The sequence below is a fragment of the Nansenia antarctica genome, assembly GCF_963989245.1.
Source record: "Nansenia antarctica genome assembly, chromosome: 7".
NCBI lineage: Eukaryota > Metazoa > Chordata > Actinopteri > Argentiniformes > Microstomatidae > Nansenia > Nansenia antarctica.
Window position 1 is genome coordinate 50,074,209 of NC_137677.1, and position 17,332 is coordinate 50,091,540.

Genomic DNA, 17,332 nt, shown 5'->3' on the forward strand with positions numbered 1-17,332 from the left:
GACGTGGATGGAATGTAGCCAATCAAGAAGCGAGCTGACTGACACGTCTTCTTTTCGTTCTTCTGCATTTTATTTGCCCTGTCGCACATGGCTGCCTCGTACAGGTCAGTTAGGGTACTACTACCCTGATCACGTCAGATTTCTGGCTTGGGGGACGAGACTCTAGACTGTCGTAGGACAGATCTTTATGTATGTGTGCTGTATTGGGAATATCGAAGCACACCACACACAATACGATCAAAACCATTCAATCCATGATTTTTTATCTTCATGTGTGGGGTCTCTTTCAGATAAAAAAATCTGTTAAGATTTAGAAAATCTTTGTGTGTACCAGGTTTTAGTGTATACAACATAGTTTGAATACACAGTGTGAACACTGAGGCTGTGCTTTTGAATGTAGCATTTGTGTTGACAGAAATCACATGATGCTCTCCCTATACCTTTTATTTGTCTCAGATTTAGCGCTCGCTTGACCCTCAGGGGCTGTTTTGTACCTGTGTTCAAATTCTGCTTTTAATTTAGTATCTAATTTAACATGCAAAACCACAGAGAGAGGTTTCTTTTTTTTTTTGTATAATAAAGTTTTAAGATGAGATTTTTTCACCCTTCAATGCAGAACATGTACATAACAGGGTGGCTATTGCAGTATAGTAACTGTTTTTGCCGTGTCTTTTGTTGTTTTAACTTTGTAATTAAAATATCTCATCATTTGTATTTATATTTTACAAAAAAGTTGCTTTAAAATAAATCTAAAAACTGCAAGATAGTGTCTCTGTGTTTGGCTTTTTATCTCTGTGAGTATGGTGAGTAGGCCGAGGGCCAGATTCTTGGGGAGAATTTCCCTCATCCCCAAAGGTATGAAATCATATTTGTAGAATCAATTTGTATTGAACCAAATACTGATAGCATTCAGACCAGTATTAATTGGCCAATTTAGCATTAGTTTCATGAGGCCTATGACAAGTATGTGAACAGGCTTTCTGTAGGTTTATGCAGCTTGCCTACCTCGAATCTGCTCTCATCATTCCAGTATCATGGTTACCTTGACATACAGGTAGGCATACACACACAGGTAGTTCAAACATTGATATATGGTTCCAAATGGGTTCTTTGGCTATCTCTTGGGAAGAACAACCCTTCTGGGTTCTGTGTAGAATCCTTGGTGTAAAAGGTTCTAATCGACATGAAACCCAAAATTATTCTATATGGAGGATTTTATATAAGGTTCTCCCGAAGTGACAGCCAACAAACCCTTCATGGTTCGAGGTACGTATAAACGTTGTATATAACTGTAGTTCTTTCAATTAACACATACAGTAATTATTGGATGTTATGGTTATTTTATGACACGGAGAAATAATTAATTGTGATAAAAAGATGTGCATGTTACGACGAATGGTCATATACCCCCACCCAGTGTACACAGTAGGTATTACAGTTGAAGATGAAATTATTACATATTTGCTGATTAGATTTCCAGGTAATTACCAGATCATTACAATGTTCAAGAAGGTAATACATTAATACATTCTATATTTTCATTGTCACCAAAACAACATAAATGACCCGTGTTGTTGACATCACGTCCTTGCTCCGGGACAGACAAGACACCGGACCGTCATGCGCTGCAGTACTTTTGACAGCAAGAAAGGCTGTGTTCGTAAATACGCTCTGGAAATCCAAGCACTCAATGGAATGCCTCTCGTCCAATCAAATGACTCGGTCGCTCTAATGACATTGAACCCAGTGTGCGCTCCGTCGCTCTCAGAGCGCATTGACGAATGCACTCAAAGTCAGCTGACCAGACCAGGAGAGACGAGCTGAAAGGATGGAGTCTTTATTCACCGTGGCGTTTATATTCTGCTCCGCTGTGACGGCAGGTGAGGCGAATACAGTGACCACCTATTTGACCATTAATAGAATACATTAATAGGTCTCGATCCATTTCTATGAAATGACGTCGGGCGGGTAGCTTCACTCCGGCTGCATGAAAAACTAGCTAGCCAGCTGCCTACCAGAGCTAACTAGCCTAGCTACCTGAGCCCCTAACCCCCTCACCCCAGAGGCACCATGGAGGAGCTAGTCAACTAACCGTGACCTGCCATCCGACCCAAAGGAGATTTAGATGACAAAAAAGGCAATCATTTCTGTCTAGTGCTAGTGCAATCTAACGCGTGGCCTACGAACGCTAGCTAACATTCAGATGTATATAGCCAGCTCGTTTAGCCTGTTGGGCTAACCAGCACTGAGACCTGCTGTTTACACTAGTAGTTAGTCACTAGTTTGTCGGTATAAACAGCTACATTGACATTCCTAACTTTCTAGAGCGACAGCTGTTTGCTTTTCTGACTGATGTGAACCCATGTTGTTGATTTACTGCCTAGTATAGCTACTAGCTAACAGTGTGGTCTCTAGCTAGTGCTAGCCTAACGTTGCCTAGCTGGGTGACAGCAGGGATCACAAGACTCATGGACCGGTTTATCATGTGACATGGAAGACATTACTCAACATGGGAGTTTAATGTTATTCATTGTAACCTACTTCCTCGTATATTCTTCTGCTTTCCATGTCACAAGACTCAGGCTAATTTAGCAGACTGACTCCCTCACAGTAGACTGTCAGATCGATGATTCTCATACAGACTGGTGTTCTGCTACAGGCTGTCATTAACGTCGTGGTGGGAGCGAATATTGTCACTACACTGAGATCTCACACGTTCTGTCCCTCCGTCGTTAAAGCAGCCCTTCCAACCATGCCAAAGAATGGATGTTTTTCTGAAGACTTTAGGCATATTTAGAGCTAATAGGATGTTCTGTTCTAACGTGCACTGTGTTTCTCGCTGAACCTTTGGCACTGTCCTCAATAAAGAAGGGGCGGCTGTGGCGTAGGAGGTAGAGCCAATGTCTGATGATCGCAGGGTTGGCAGCTCGGTGGTTAGAACCCAGGCTGGTCACATGTCGAGGTGTCCTTGAAGCAAGGCACGGAACCCCTAATTGCTCCAGGGTCGCCGTCTATGGCAGACCCCTTGCCTAGACTGAAATACCAAATCCCAACAATTGACTGACTAAGTTGATTGCGTGGCAATAAAACAATTATTATTCTAATGTGTGTTTTCCCCAGGTGTCCGGGGAGACAGCCTGACGGTGCTGCAGGCCCCAGAGTATGTGTCCTTTCAGAAGGGAGACTGGCCAATCTCTGGAGAAATGATTCCTGATCTTGTTGCCCTGACTATGGGCTTCTCTGTACAGGAGGTAGGCCTACATGCATAGAGATATTCACACAACACAGTGATGTAATGTACACTGTTCCATTAAAGTGGAAGTTTAATGTGTTCATGTGTCTACTATTGAATAATGAAAATAACAAAGCCACTGGATTACAGGGTAAACTTCCGCTTTAAGTCTCAGATTTAGTAATTCACAGTTTTTATTGTCACCTGTGTAGGTGTATGGCCACATGACTTTTGCAATACATACACAACCTGCGTGAGTGTATATCATTAGGCCTACTGTATGATTGACTTGTTCTCAGACTCTCAGCGTAGACAGTAATGACCTCTGACCCCTGTGTGTGATTTGGTGTGTTTAGGATTTTACCTGGCCAGGACTCCGATCTGGTCCGTTGTTCCAGCGTCCCAGGGCTAACGTGCTGTTGGTGGTGAAGGGGGTTGACAGCCTGGCCCTGCCCCAGTGTGTGGCCTCCTACCCCCTGGAGAACGTGAGTGAGAAAAAGGGCGTATAATCAAAACCCAATATGTTTTATTATTCCGCTGATCTGAATTTCTGTCTTGCACTACGCTGCTTTCAGTCCCTCGTCTCTGCTGAGACAATAAAGCACACTGTGTGGACAGCAAGATGTAAGATGTAATAAGCGTGCTATTGATGACTCCATGTTCCTCCCTCCAGCCTGTGCCGTTCACCCTGGACAGTGTGGCTGAAACTGTGCACTCTCTCTTCGCTGAGGACACGCCCGTAGTGTTGCAGCTTGCTCCTAGCGAGGAGGTACTGTATATTAGGACTATATTCAGGCTGTGTACCATGTGTGCGTTACTTAGAATTCAAGAATAGTGCAGTAGTCTACTCTGGCTCTGTGTTTATAGCCATAGAGACTTAATATGGATTGAGAATGATAAGGATACTGTGTGGGGGTTTTCTTCCAGAGGCTGTATATGCTGGGGAAGGCCAACGCTGTGTTTGAGGATTTACCCGTCACCATGCAGCAGATCCGTGCTCGTCTCTCTCAGGAAGGCTCTGTCCTCGCCTCCCTGCCCCTCAACTCCCTCAGCAGCAACTCTGAGGTCAGTCTCAGATAACACTGGAAATGCTAGGGGGTCTGCGCCACCTAGTGTTTAAATGTTTGCCAATCAATTCCATTATTCAACCAATTGACTGCAAATGAGAAACAAAACAAAAAAACCTGCAGGTTTGCAGCCCTCAAGGACCGGGGTTGTACACCCTTCTGTCACACAAACTGTCATAAAACCATGATCCTCTCTTTCTACAGGCGGATCTGCTCTTCCTGTCAGAGGTCCAAGTGCTGCATGATATCACAGCCCTGGTAAGTCTGCTCCTCCACCAATCAGAGTCATATGACATATCAAGATGTGGGGCTGGCTGGGTTTCTAGTAGAGATGCTCCGATCTGATCGGCGCCGATCAATATCGGCCGATATGCCCTTGAACGGTTTTGATCGGAGTTCTCAAAACGGCCGATCAAACACGGCCGATCAGTTTACATAGAGAAATGGCGTCGCCAGTCTGGCAATATTACACAGTGTCGGAAAGAGACAACAAATATGCAGTTTGTAATGTCTGCTCAAAAGAAATTCCTTGCGGAGGAACGCAGGCAAGGTCTTTCAATACCACGAATATCATACGGCATTTGCTGCGTTCGTCGATTCGCTCCGAGAGCGCCGAAGCGCACACTGGGCTCGACGTCATAAAGAGACCGAGTGCTTTGATTGGACGAGAGGCGTTCCACGAGTGCTGGTCAGAGTTCCAGCGCGACTTCACGAGCGTAGTGTAGGTAGTGTTCAGCGACGTCATGTGACCCCGCGAGCAGGAAGTCACTAAGCTAGGCTAAGGCCCATAGCAACAACAACTATTAGCGCGCGAGTTTTAGGTCTTCCTCTGTGCACCTTGCACAAGTGTAGATAGCGAGCGACTTTTCAGCACAGCAGGACATATTTTAGATGATAAGAGGAACAGGGTGAGTGCCAAAAACGCTGAGATGCTTGTATTTCTCAAGGCTAATCTGCCAGTGATGCTGCTTAAGAAGTAAGGTTTGAGTCTGAAATCTCCTTAGGTGCAATGTTTTGTTTTTTTGTTTTATTGATTATTGCTGACTTCTGACTCCTAAATATGACTTGAAACTGATTGACTTGAAACAGTATTTTATATTTGGCTATAGCCTGTTTATGTTGCAGTTTAGTTTGGGTATGTTTATTGTTCCTCAGGAAAGCTACAGTATAAGCTCCAAGTTCTCTAAGAGCCTCTAGTTCCTCTCATTCGAGTGGAATGTTGCACATTTGATGTGACAGTGTACATTTTATTTATTATGATTTTTATTTTCACATTTTATTTGTTTTTCCTGAAGTAAGCTACAGGTGGTTGTGAATTCAATAAAACAGATGGTTGTCAATTCATGATACTTTCTCATCTCCTAATTTCATTTGAATACTTAATATACAATGTCAATGGTGTTAAGAATAATTAAAAACATAAATAATGCTACACAATAAATAGAATGCTTCAATTGCCATTTTCGACGCTGTGATCGGTGATCGGTGATATCGGATCGGCAGATCACTGATTCCAGTGATCGGTGATCGGTGATCGGCACCAAAAACCCTGATCGGAGCATCTCTAGTTTCTAGGCATCATTCTGGTTGTGGTAAAGAATCCTAAGGGTCTCACTGCTCCATTGTCCCCCGGTTTAGCTGCAGAGACACAGGCACCTGGCAAAGGACCACTCCCCTGACCTGTACTCCCTGGAGCTCGCCGGTCTGGAGGAGATTAGCCGGCGCTACGGCCAGGACTCACCCCAGTACCGCGATGCCACCGCCATCCTGGCCTCTGTCCTACAGAAGGTAAGCAAGGGAGTTTTTCTAACACTGTCTGGCAAGCCCTTTGTGTTCTATGTGCTCATGTTATCTGTTGCTTGTTGTTTCTGTGTTTTCTGTTTTTCCCATATTGTCAGCGTCTTTGAGCCTCGGAAAAGCGCTATATAAATACAATTAATTATTATTAGTTATTATTAGTAAACTGGGAAAAAGTTTACTTTACTGTGGAGGCACCCTGTCGATCATCCCTGACTTACTTATTTGGTCCATAATGTTTCCTCTGTCTCTTGTGCTGTAGTTCGGTGAGGACGTGTTTGCTGTCTATGGTAACAGTGCGGTGGTTGAGGTTGTCACGGTGAAGAGCTTCGAGGCACCACTGACCAGGAAGTCTCGCTCCATCCTGGAGTCCAAACAGATTGTAAGTCTTGTTTGTTTTAACTGTCAGCAAAGATTCTTTATGATTTATTATATTTTTGACACAAATATAAACTCTCCTCTTTCTTGCTTTCTTCTACTACCCCTCACACCCCATTCCTCACATCGTTTCTCTGTTGGCCCGGCAGAGTAACCCAGGCAGCCCCTATAACCTGGCCTATAAGTATAACTTTGAGTATGCTGTGATCTTCAACATCGTGCTGTGGCTGATGATCATCCTGGCCCTCGCTGTCATCGTCATCTCCTACAACCTGTGGAACATGGACCCAGGATATGACAGCATCATCTACAGGATGACCAATCAAAAGATCAGGATCGACTAAGGTCCACCCATCAACACTTCAACCATCCGATTGGTCGTCGTCGTCGTCGTCCCCCTCCCCTAGTGGACGTTTAGTTTAGTTTAGTTGTTCAGTGTGAAATGTAAGATGTGGGGCTGAAGGTGAGACGTGAAGGAGGCTCAATCCCACATCGGCCCCTGTGTCCCTTCACACCCCATAGGCTCTTTTGTAGATCTGAGAGGAGGAATAGGCGTCAGAAATATGTTGTAAATGCCACCATCGCCTGCTTTCAGATCTACTACTACTCTGTGGCTGGTGAGGGGTTGATTTGGGATTGTCACTAAACATCAGAGTAACAGGTGTTATAGATGATGGTAGAAGTCTTACTTAAGTGTTTGGTTCTTCAACCATGACCAATATGCAGGTATGTGAACTACAGCTCACACACACTAAGTTATAGTTAACTGAATGTGCCATTGGTTATTGGCTCCTTAAAAAATAATGCAAGTGAATGAAGGTACCACTGCTACATTCTGTGTAAAGCTGAATGGCTTTCTCTGATATCAAGTCCTGCACCTTCAAACCCACAGTTCATGTCATTCCTTTTCAAGTGTCTCCTCAATAGTCACTTTCACTTTACCTGGTGATTGCAATTTTATTTTTATTGTAAAAAAAACGATTCTTGTAATGCCCGAAAGACTGAGAATTCTATGATGTGTGTGTGTGTGATTTATTGTAAATGTGTGTCTTAACTTAAAACAGTTTCATATCTTAAGTGAAATCTATGTGTATATATTGAAGTTAGAAATACAAATATCCTGTTGTGGAAACTAAATTGGTATTGTGAGAAGTATGGCGCAACATTAATTTAATTTGCAGAAAAGGTGGCAAAGATGCCTTGCATGGTTTTGAGATAGGGATGTGAACTGGAAAGTATTGTCAATCTTTTAGTTGTGAATTCTGTAAATCAAGATAATGATGATACACTCTGTATATAACACCAAAAGTGTGCAATAAATTACCACTTCAATCCTTTGTTTATTTTCTCCAATCAACAGAATGTCACACCACACACACAACACAAGAAAAGACTGCAAGGAAGCTAGCCATGCTAAAAGTGAAATTGCGTTCAGATATATCTCGTAATTAATTGTGCATAGTTTTATTTAAGCTCGTCATACGTTGTTTTTTTTAATAAACATGTGCTAATTGTAATAGGCTGAAAGTATTACCATCACCGAAAATAGTATGGTGGTTAGGACATTGCTTGTGCTATACTCGATCACGTCATTATTGTGTAACAGACCACGAGACAGAGTTATCCAATCACCGGTACTGCCCTGGGAGATAAACCGAGGCTCCGCCTCCTAAAGGTCACGTAACGAGTGTGTTAAAGTATAAAAAGGCTTAATTGGGCTTATTGTAACTGTACTGTCCGCAGTACAGGACCACGGTCTGAGCGTCACAACATTCATCTGTCGCTGGAAACAGATTGTCTACTCTGGATACAGAACTGCGCGCAATGGTCTGACTGCTGATCAAAGGTAAACCGTTATGTGTGTACTCAACGGTAGTTTTATTGTCTCGATATTCCCAGCCAATAGCTTGAGGACGAGGTTACAGAGAGATTAAGTTATGCTCAGGGAAAAACTAGTAGTTATCCGTGCAGTTCGATTGTGTAACTGTGAAAATCATAATCTTGGATTGTTTATGACAAATTGTTTTATTTAGAAATGAAATTAGTACTTTTTGCGACTGATAGTAATTTATAGGACTTTGGGAATTATATCACACAGATACAGCGACAGCGAACAATAGCCTCCAGTGTACCTCATGATGGAGTTAATATTCTCTCTTTGCTCTCTATCAGTCTGTCACCCTCTTTCCTTCTCTCTCTCTCCCTCAGCAAGCATCTACGTGGTCAGGAAGATCAGGGCTTCCATTGCTGAGGGAGAACAATCTGAGAAGCCCATCTTCACACCATGTAGTGCTATTGGTAAGACCAGAGCCCTCTTTCACTTTCACATCTTATTCAGTGCACTATGCAAGACCACTATGCAGTGACCAATGATACAGCCTAACCATCCCATAATGCTGAAGCTACGATAACAGACCCACACTCACTGTACCAATATAAGCCATAGCCATGTTGACACTACATAACACTGCTATTAGAGACCCTAGAATGCCAGGACCCATGTAAAAAGATTTAGATTGTGAAACATAGCTTAAAGTGAGACTACTGACAAACACACTAAAGAAAAAAAAGGCTTAATTTTAAGATAACTCAAATCAAATGTAACCAAACTGTGGGCAAGAACATTTACCTTCAATAATTTCTACTACTGCTGTCCAACCAGACTAGGTAAAGCACTGATATAACAGGTTCTGTTGGTCACTGGTTGGTAATGCATAAGAGACTCTGCTAAGATGTAAATCCCCTGACTTGTAGATCATTAGTCATAAGATTAAGATGATTAGTCATCAAGTCTCAGTACTCCCTGAGTTTGTTGCATCTTCACTCTGCAGAACAGTGGAAAACTAGTTGAAAAGCGCAATCTTTCATTCCCGTTGTGTGACATAGCTGTTTAGAATAAGAACCATAAATTGCTTGACCTGACTTTGAATTAAAGAATTGCACAGTTGTCTTGTTGTGGTGTGAGCCTTACCTGTTTGTAATATGGGCTTGGGTTACGCACAAGGGGGTAGGTTAAACCCTGACTGGCGTTTCTTTCACCTACTCATTCCCTAGAACTGGAAAAACTGGTAGGGATGACAGAAGAGTGTCTTATGCAAATGTATAGTGTTTGTTTAAGGGAGTTTGCCTATGTTGTACAAATTAGGTGAGTGAGTAAGTGAACTGCACAATGTACATGTTCATGTTGACTTTCACTTTTTATTTCCTGTCTCCTCAGCAGAGAAGAGAGAGCGTTTGGCGCCAGGGACTGACCCACCGGTAGCCATGACCCTGACCATCCATGATGAGGATGTCAGTGGCGTGGCAGGCCCAGCGCCGTCCTCAGGGACAGCTGTGCAGACGTGCGGCACCTGAGGTTAAAGATTACACTGGATAATGGGGCTGGGACCAACCAACTGCAAAAGCGTGTCCCCTTTGACAGTCTTAAAGGAACGTCCTCAGACATGTAGTCTTCTTGTAGAGCCCAACACACTTGCAAGAGATTTTTACTAAACTAAATAAGTTTCCATTCATATGATCTACCAACCTTCCTCTTTAATTATGTTTCTGTGAACCCAACACTCATTGTACAAAATGTACAAAATAACCTGAATGTAAGAGTTAATTCTGTTCCCTTGTCCCAGCCTGGCTGTCCAGTGTGTCAGTCCACTCCTCTGATCGCAAATGGACCTTTAGCTGCAGCATATGACAGCCTGCTTACCACCCCCTCAACCCAGGGACTGAGCAAGCCTGATATGAGCCAGATGGTTCTGCTGCAGATACACCCAATAACAAATAAAGTGTAAAAACATGGAACATCTCTCACCAACCTGAGTGATTTATTGTGTGAACATGAATTCTCAGTATACTGAGGGGCCATTGACGGTTTTATTGTGTAATGAGAATCAAATTGGAACATATTCATTACTTACTTATCCTCTTCGTGTCTATTGGCGCACAGGCCCACAGTAAAAACAAGACTCCTGCACTTCTGACGATCTAAACACTGTTTAACAGCCTGGCCCCAGGCCAGCTTCATATTCCTTTCCATTACTCCTCCAAGCAGTGACGGACTGGCCACCTGGAACACCTTGAGGATTCGATCAGTGGGATGTGGGACCGGTGGATGGGCTGGTAGATCTGTAGGCTGCGGGCCGGTGATCTTAAGGAGAGGAGAAAGCCATTCGCCTCTGCGCGCCTGACCTTATCTGGGTGTATTAAATTAAATTAAATTAAATTAAATTAAATTATACTTTATTTATCCCCGTGGGGAAATTCATTTTGCCACGCCACTCTCTAAAAACAACACATGACAACACAACATAAAGGACAGACAATAATACTGGGCCAGCCATGTATAGTATATAAAAAACAGTGAGATCATGATAGAAAAGTGGATAAAAAGATGGCTATAGTTATTATATTAAAATACTAAAAAGTGATGATGATGATTAAAATAAATAATAAATACAAATTCAGGAGCCTTGACCCCGACTACTACTTTAGTTGCCATTGAACAGTCTTAGTGCAGCCGGGATAAATGATGTTTTATATCGCTCCGTCCGGGAGTGTACCGAAATGAACCGCCCTCTGCGGCGGCTGCTGGTTTGCCCAGCGAGGACATGATGGAGGGGGTGGTTGGGGTTGTCCCTGATGGACAGCAGCTTACTCCTAGTCCTTCTCTCCACCACCGTCCCCAGAGAGTCCAGGCTCCTTCCCACCACTGAACCCGCCTTTTTTACGAGCTTGTCCAGCCGTCCGGTATCCCTCTTGGTGATGTTTCCCCCCCAGCAGACTGCAGCGTAGAAGAGAATGCTGGCCATGACAGACTGGTAAAACATGGCCAGCATCTCTCCACACACTTCAAAAGACCTAAGTCTCCTTAGGAAGTACAGCCTGCTCTGGCCCTTCTTGTAAAGTGCCTCTGTGTTGGTGGACCAGTCCAGTTTGTCATCCAGTTTGTCGTCCAGATGCACCCCCAGGTACTTGTAGGTCTTCACCACCTCGATATCCTCGCCCCGGATGTTTCATTGCATGAAAACGAAACCATGCGTTATTTCCCGAACTTTACTTCTCGGTCTGTCAGTCTCGATAGGAGAACCGTATCGAGTCCATTCAAGGCTGGTTATCTATCCCATTTTCATACGGTCACTGAGGTGTGTCGTTTTCGACGATAGCACCCCGGGAAGTGAGGCTAACAGCAGCGTCGAAGCGCACCCCCCCCCCCCCCCCCCCCAGGTAGCAGGTGTCTCTGCCCGCACCTCTCGGGGGTCTGGAAGAGCGCACCCATCCCCGGCCGTTGCGCGTCTCTCAACTGGGTAAAAGCTTAGGGTTTCCCATCCAGGTACTAACCCGACCCTGGCTTCCGAAGTCGGAGGACAGAATAATGTCACCGATCATCCATATAGAACAACAGTGGGCACAAGCTGCCAGCGAGCGACACTGGTCGGACCATTTTTCGGGAGCGGGGAACATAGGACCCTTTTTCGGGAGCGGGAAACATTAGGACCCTTTTTCGGGAGGGAGCTAATTTATCAATTTTCTAGTTGACTAGCGAGTTTGTCATTGATTTTCAACAACGCTGAAATGTATTAGGATTTTTCAAAATAAAAGTTAGAACATTACATCGGCTGCTGACTTGTTACACCTTTCACCAGCAGCTGTCACATAATAAAGTCATCAGTTTCCAGTGATCGCTTAGCTCGCGCTTTTATTTTGAAGTGAACGAAAACGGAAATCTTAATTTTGGAATGTGCCTCTCGTTGTCATTGATGCCAAACTGCCGACTTGTTTGCTGAAAAAAAAAGCTACTGTATAATCACATATAATTGTTCGGTCTACTGACGCCGACCGAAAGGCTGGACTGAAGGACACGGATACCATTCAACTTGTTTTTCTTATTTTTTGTGAAAATTGAATAGATTGTAAAACCGTGGCATCCCTCGAGTCCTGGCATCACACCATGAACCCATACGCACGGTATCCCACTATTAAGCACCTAATCACAGCCCCCAATATCCCTACGCATAACTGATCACTATACTCACGCAGTTATGAGGCATAACTCAAAATAATGTTACTAATAACTAATAATTAATAATTAATAATAACTAATAATTATTCAAATAACATTCAAAATAACATTTCACATTTGTCCCATTTTATAGGCTGAAATATGCACACTGAAACACCCCATCCTAACTGGACAGTACACCTCCCACCTAGCCGATCTAGCTACTAGTCTAGGGAGGCTACCAATGTCCCTTGTTCCTCAATGGGGAGGAGAACAACCATCCTCCTGACATCCCGGTTGGTACTCTGCCCTTACACATCAAGAGTCCAGATTCTTCCTCTTTGTACACCACCAGTCGGTTTATTTTAGTTGTGGGGAGAGACATGCTCTCCTTCTGAGCAGCCAGGAAGAGATCCTGTAGGGCACCCTCACGTTCTTTAGGAGAGAGTAGAGTTTCTCCAGATTGCTTGTCAAGGCGCTCAACTTGCTTTCCTGCTCGACTGGTGCCGCAACTCCTCTTCTCTAACCACTTTCGGGCAGCACGCCACACCCATGCAACAGCTTGACACAAACTTGACAGGCTCCTGAACCTCTCTGGATTCACAAGGTCTGTGATGGATGCGCAGCAAGGTCGTTTCCTAGACTTGTCTTCTGGAAGCTGGCTCTCTTTCTGAATCCCCGAATCCCGCACAGGCTCGGTCAGGCTCTGGTTCACTTTGACTTTTTCGGTCCTCACGTTCGCTTGGGCCCTGGTGAGCGCTCCTGAGAAGGCCTTCCATTTGAGCTTGTTCACACTTTCTCGAGCATCAGCTGCCACTTCTGCCGCTGATTTCACGGGCCACTCCTCAAAAGGCCTCGGAATCCACGAGATACCCAATGCCAAGGGCCTTATTATCCTCGTCTTTCAGCTGATTCGGTAGCACCAGGGTTTTGGATGTCGCTCCAGGCCTCTCCCCTCCACAGGTTCTGCCGTCGTCCCTTCTCCTCCCACCTTGGCCAGACCGGACCCACGGCTTTAGAAAGAACCTTCCAGCTCTCAAGATCTCCTCCACTCCACTCGTGATGGTGTCGAGCATCTCCAGATCATCATGGGAAGTCAAGATGTCGTCGACGTAGCTGTCTTTCTCCAAGACACGACGCTCTTCCTCCCTTTCAATGAACTGAGGTAGCCCTGCTGTCTCCCTCATTGCCAGTTGAGCAATGCAACCAGCAGGACGGTCTCCAATGTTCACCCTCGTGATGGCGTACTCCCCGATGTCCTCTTCAGGATCGTCTCTCCAAAGGAACCTGTGCAGGTGTACCTCTCGGTCCTTCAGCCACACAGAGTTGTACATTTTGGTGATGTCGACCAGGGCCGCGTGCTCCCCAGTCCGAAACCGCAGGAGCACAGCCCTGATGGGGTTCAACACGTCTGGCCCCTTTAACAGAAGGTCGTTCATGCTGACACCATTGTATGATTGGCTACTGTTCCACATTAACCGGACCGGTGTTGTCACAGAATGGGGATTGGGTGCAACCAGGTGGCTCACGTACCAAACCGGACCTTTCCACTCTTGAATCTTCTCTGGTGTGAGCCTCACTGCTGCGCCCCTCCTTACCATCTCGTGAACCTGCTCTCCGTAGGCAGTTCGCCACTCCGGCTGTTTCAGGAGGCGTTTCTCCGTTCTTAGGAATGTTGCCATCACAGCTCCTCTGTTGTTCGGTAGACTGGATGGATCCTCTGTCCAAGGGTAACTAGCATCCCAATGTGGAGCATCGCTGTGGTGATCGCTGGCGACATAGGACAGACCCTCCTTTATCCTCTCCAGCTCCTTTTCCTCCGCCAGGGTCATCTCTTTTACACCCGGCTGGCACGCTCCACAACGACATCCCCCGCATTTGGGTTCACAGGCTGCCCCGATGCTCTCCCACTTCCACCATTCCAACACTTCTTTGTTGGTTGCCATTGAGCTCCGGACTCTGGAGTCGCTTTCCTGCCTCAGTCCACTCTCCCTGGTCTCTTCGCAGCACCCGATACACTTGACGATTTCCTCATACTTGGCCGCTGCTGTTCTCATTGATCGGGCGAAGTGTGTCTTGGACACGTAGGTCACCGTCTCCACATCTTCAAACAGATTGCGATGCGTCCCACTCACAATCTTTACAAGTGGGCCTTCCCACAGGACCAGGTCTCCTACTACCTTCACGGGACAGGGAACCAGCCGCCCCTCTCTTTGGCTGATGAGGAGCTCAATACTCCTTGGCCGGACCAACTCCCGGGTCTTGACCTCGGGGAAGAATCTTTTCAGTTGCTGTGGTTTGATGGCATGGTGCACCTTGGCTATTTCATCTAAGCCGTAGCAGACCAACTGGTGGGCTCTTTCACCTTCCGGGGTCCTGAACCTCACCTTCAGGAGGTACCTTTTGGTGTTGGCTGTCACAGTCATCCCTCCGACGCCCTGCACCACTAGCGTGATTTTCTCGCTCTTCAGGCCAAGCCTACTTGCAGCCGCATGGGTAATGTAATTTGTATCTGATGCAAGGTCTATCAGAGCACCAATTTGTTGCCCGTCGTTGGCAGTGACCTCCAGGAGCATCATTATTACCGGACACTCGTTTATTCCATTTTCTTCCAGGAGCTTCCCAGCTTTTGCTTCAGTGCAGCTCGTAACTGCTGTCTTATTCGTGAAGGCTCTCCTGACTTTTTTCTCAATCTCTGGAGCGAGTTGGGACAAGACCTCTTCCTGTTCAACGGTCAAACTCTGTGCACGTTCACCGCCGCTACTTGGAGTTTCTCTCTTTTCCCCACCATCCTTCTTACTGTCTCTACTGGGGCAGAGAAGGTAATGGTGGTCTGACGACTCTCCTTCTTTGCAGCCTCTCTTGGTGCAGAGGAATTTAAGGTTACACTCTCCGTCAGCGCCATGTGATGAAAGGCACAGCCGGCAGGCTCTAGACTTCTTCACCGCGGCCTTTCTTGCTGCCAAGTCGAGGCCTCTGAACTTCTTACAGGTGAACAGCCTACTTCTGTGTTTATCTTCGCTCAGAACACAATTGTCATCAGCGCTGCCTCTCTCAGTGGCTCTAGTGAAAGCAAACTTCTTCCCAGTATTCTTCTCTGGGATCTCCGTGATCTCCATCTGCTCCAACTGTTTGAGGATGCTTTCTTGCTTTTGTAGGAAGTCCAGGAAGGTGTCAAAGTATCTCTCCGGCTGGAAACCATTTCGGGGGTCTTTTTTGAAAGTAAGCCACTCCTTTTTCAAAGTGAGTGGCAGTTTGTTCTCAATGGCTCCAGTCACCAGAGGGTTTTTGATGGCTACTTCATTGTCAAGATCTTTAAGGTCTGCTAGAGCTTTCTCTGTGATTCGGATCAGATCAATCACCTTCCTGAATTGGTGCTCTTTGACTGGAGAAATCTTCTGCAGCTCTGCTACGATCAGGTTGGTGATTGCATTCTTGTTTCCGAAGCGATTCTCTAGCACCCTGAAGACATCTTTGGCAGTATTGTGGCTCGCGAGCCTAAGATCCTTCACTATGGTCTCTTCAATACTTTCCAGAAGTTGAAACTTCTTAACTTCCGGAGATCCGGAGGGATCGCCTTGGTTCTGTAGGCTTTCCCAATCCTTCCTCCAGCGGTAGTATTCCCGAATGCTACCTCTAAACGTTGGGAGACTTGTAGGCTTCAGCCTCACTTTTGGAATGCCTCTCGTAGCTGCATTTCCAGTTTGAGTCTCCTCCAACGCTTTTTGCTGGGCTTTAACAAGCTCTGCCCGTGCTTCTGTCTCCGCCTGTTGAGCCAGGATAAGCTGGGCGCGTCTGGCGCGTTCTTCCTCTTCAGCCCTCTGGCGCTCTCCTTCAGCTGTTGTGCGGCGGGCGCGGTCTTCTTCCTCAGTTGCCTTTCGAGCTTTTCCTATCTCGGCGTCTCTATCTCGCCTGAGCTTGTTCTTTGAGGACATCAAATGATGCAGCCGTCTCTCCACGTCTTCTATAGCAGCGACAGGGGCCCAGTCTCTCCAGACAGAGAGCTCTTTCTCTGCTCCTGTAGTGAGCTCCTCTAAATGGTGCACTTGTCTCTCATGGCAGTCATGGTCTAGCTGGCCCAATGGGACCTTTTCTGTCTCTTCTTTAGCTCGCCCAGCCTCCCTGATCGCGAACAACACTCTTCTTTCACCGTATCTTGACCACAGATGGAGTTTTACGAGATCGCCAACCTCCGACAATTTAGTCATGCAGTCTTTGCTCACCTTCTTGATGTCTCTCATCTGTTGTTCCGATAGTTTGGTGGGGTCCTCTTCCGCTTCTGCAAGCAGACCCTCTTCATAGCTACTATTGGCTTCCAGGAGCTTCTCAGCTTCATTAGAGAAAGCCTGCCACTGGACCTTTAATTCGCTCTCGACCATGGAGGGTATAACGCAGAGCATGAAGGCAGATTTTTTGCTAAAGTTGGATTTAGCTGAATTTCTCTCTTTTTTCAGTTGAGCTACGGACTGGTCCTCTTCAGCCATTTTCCTATCTCTTTTCACAGGCTATCAATGTTTAAATTTGTATTCAAACTCTGCTGTTATTTTCTTTAACAGATTAAAGTCCCTTCAAACTGCTCACAGGTTCCTTCGTTTCATTCAACTGTGACGTTTTACAGTCAAAACTGACATTTATTTACTGCCAGAATAAATGGGACTCTTATTTTGAAACTCCGGATCTTCTCTCGTGAGCCGCTCGTGCTCGTCAGTGACGCACTAGGCTCCTCCTCCTCTCACAGTTTGGATATAACACTCCGTTTAGCCACTTTAGCCGACACAGTCAGTCCCACGTTCATCACTCTGGCTAGCAAGGCAAGTCTCTATACACATCCAGCTTGAATTAGTTCGCTGGTCAGTGCTGTTGCTT

General features: G+C 45.6%; 1 protein-coding gene and 1 long non-coding RNA gene across 2 annotated transcripts; both read left to right on the plus strand.

The window, feature by feature from the left end:
* Positions 1–1,816: 1,816 nt before the first annotated feature.
* On the plus strand, positions 1,817–7,806 carry atp6ap2 (ATPase H+ transporting accessory protein 2). Its single transcript, XM_080535472.1, has 9 exons — positions 1,817–1,880; positions 3,121–3,251; positions 3,589–3,717; positions 3,906–4,001; positions 4,160–4,297; positions 4,504–4,557; positions 5,938–6,087; positions 6,359–6,478; positions 6,624–7,806. Exons 1-9 carry the CDS (start codon positions 1,829–1,831, stop codon positions 6,816–6,818), a joined length of 1,065 nt encoding a protein of 354 aa, XP_080391598.1. The 5' UTR covers positions 1,817–1,828; the 3' UTR covers positions 6,819–7,806.
* Positions 7,807–8,196: 390 nt separating this feature from the next.
* On the plus strand, positions 8,197–10,235 carry LOC308161739. Its single transcript, XR_013937556.1, has 3 exons — positions 8,197–8,320; positions 8,683–8,772; positions 9,692–10,235. It is a non-coding gene; the product is annotated as an uncharacterized lncRNA (long non-coding RNA).
* Positions 10,236–17,332: the final 7,097 nt, after the last annotated feature.

Excerpts from the sequence above, each read along its gene's own strand:
- atp6ap2 (XM_080535472.1), top strand. The coding sequence starts at position 1,829 with ATGGAGTCTTTATTCACCGTGGCGTTTATATTCTGCTCCGCTGTGACG. Across the intron at positions 4,558-5,937 it reads TGCATGATATCACAGCCCTG|CTGCAGAGACACAGGCACCT; the intron begins GTAAGTCTGCTC and ends CCCCCGGTTTAG. Across the intron at positions 6,479-6,623 it reads TCCTGGAGTCCAAACAGATT|AGTAACCCAGGCAGCCCCTA; the intron begins GTAAGTCTTGTT and ends TTGGCCCGGCAG.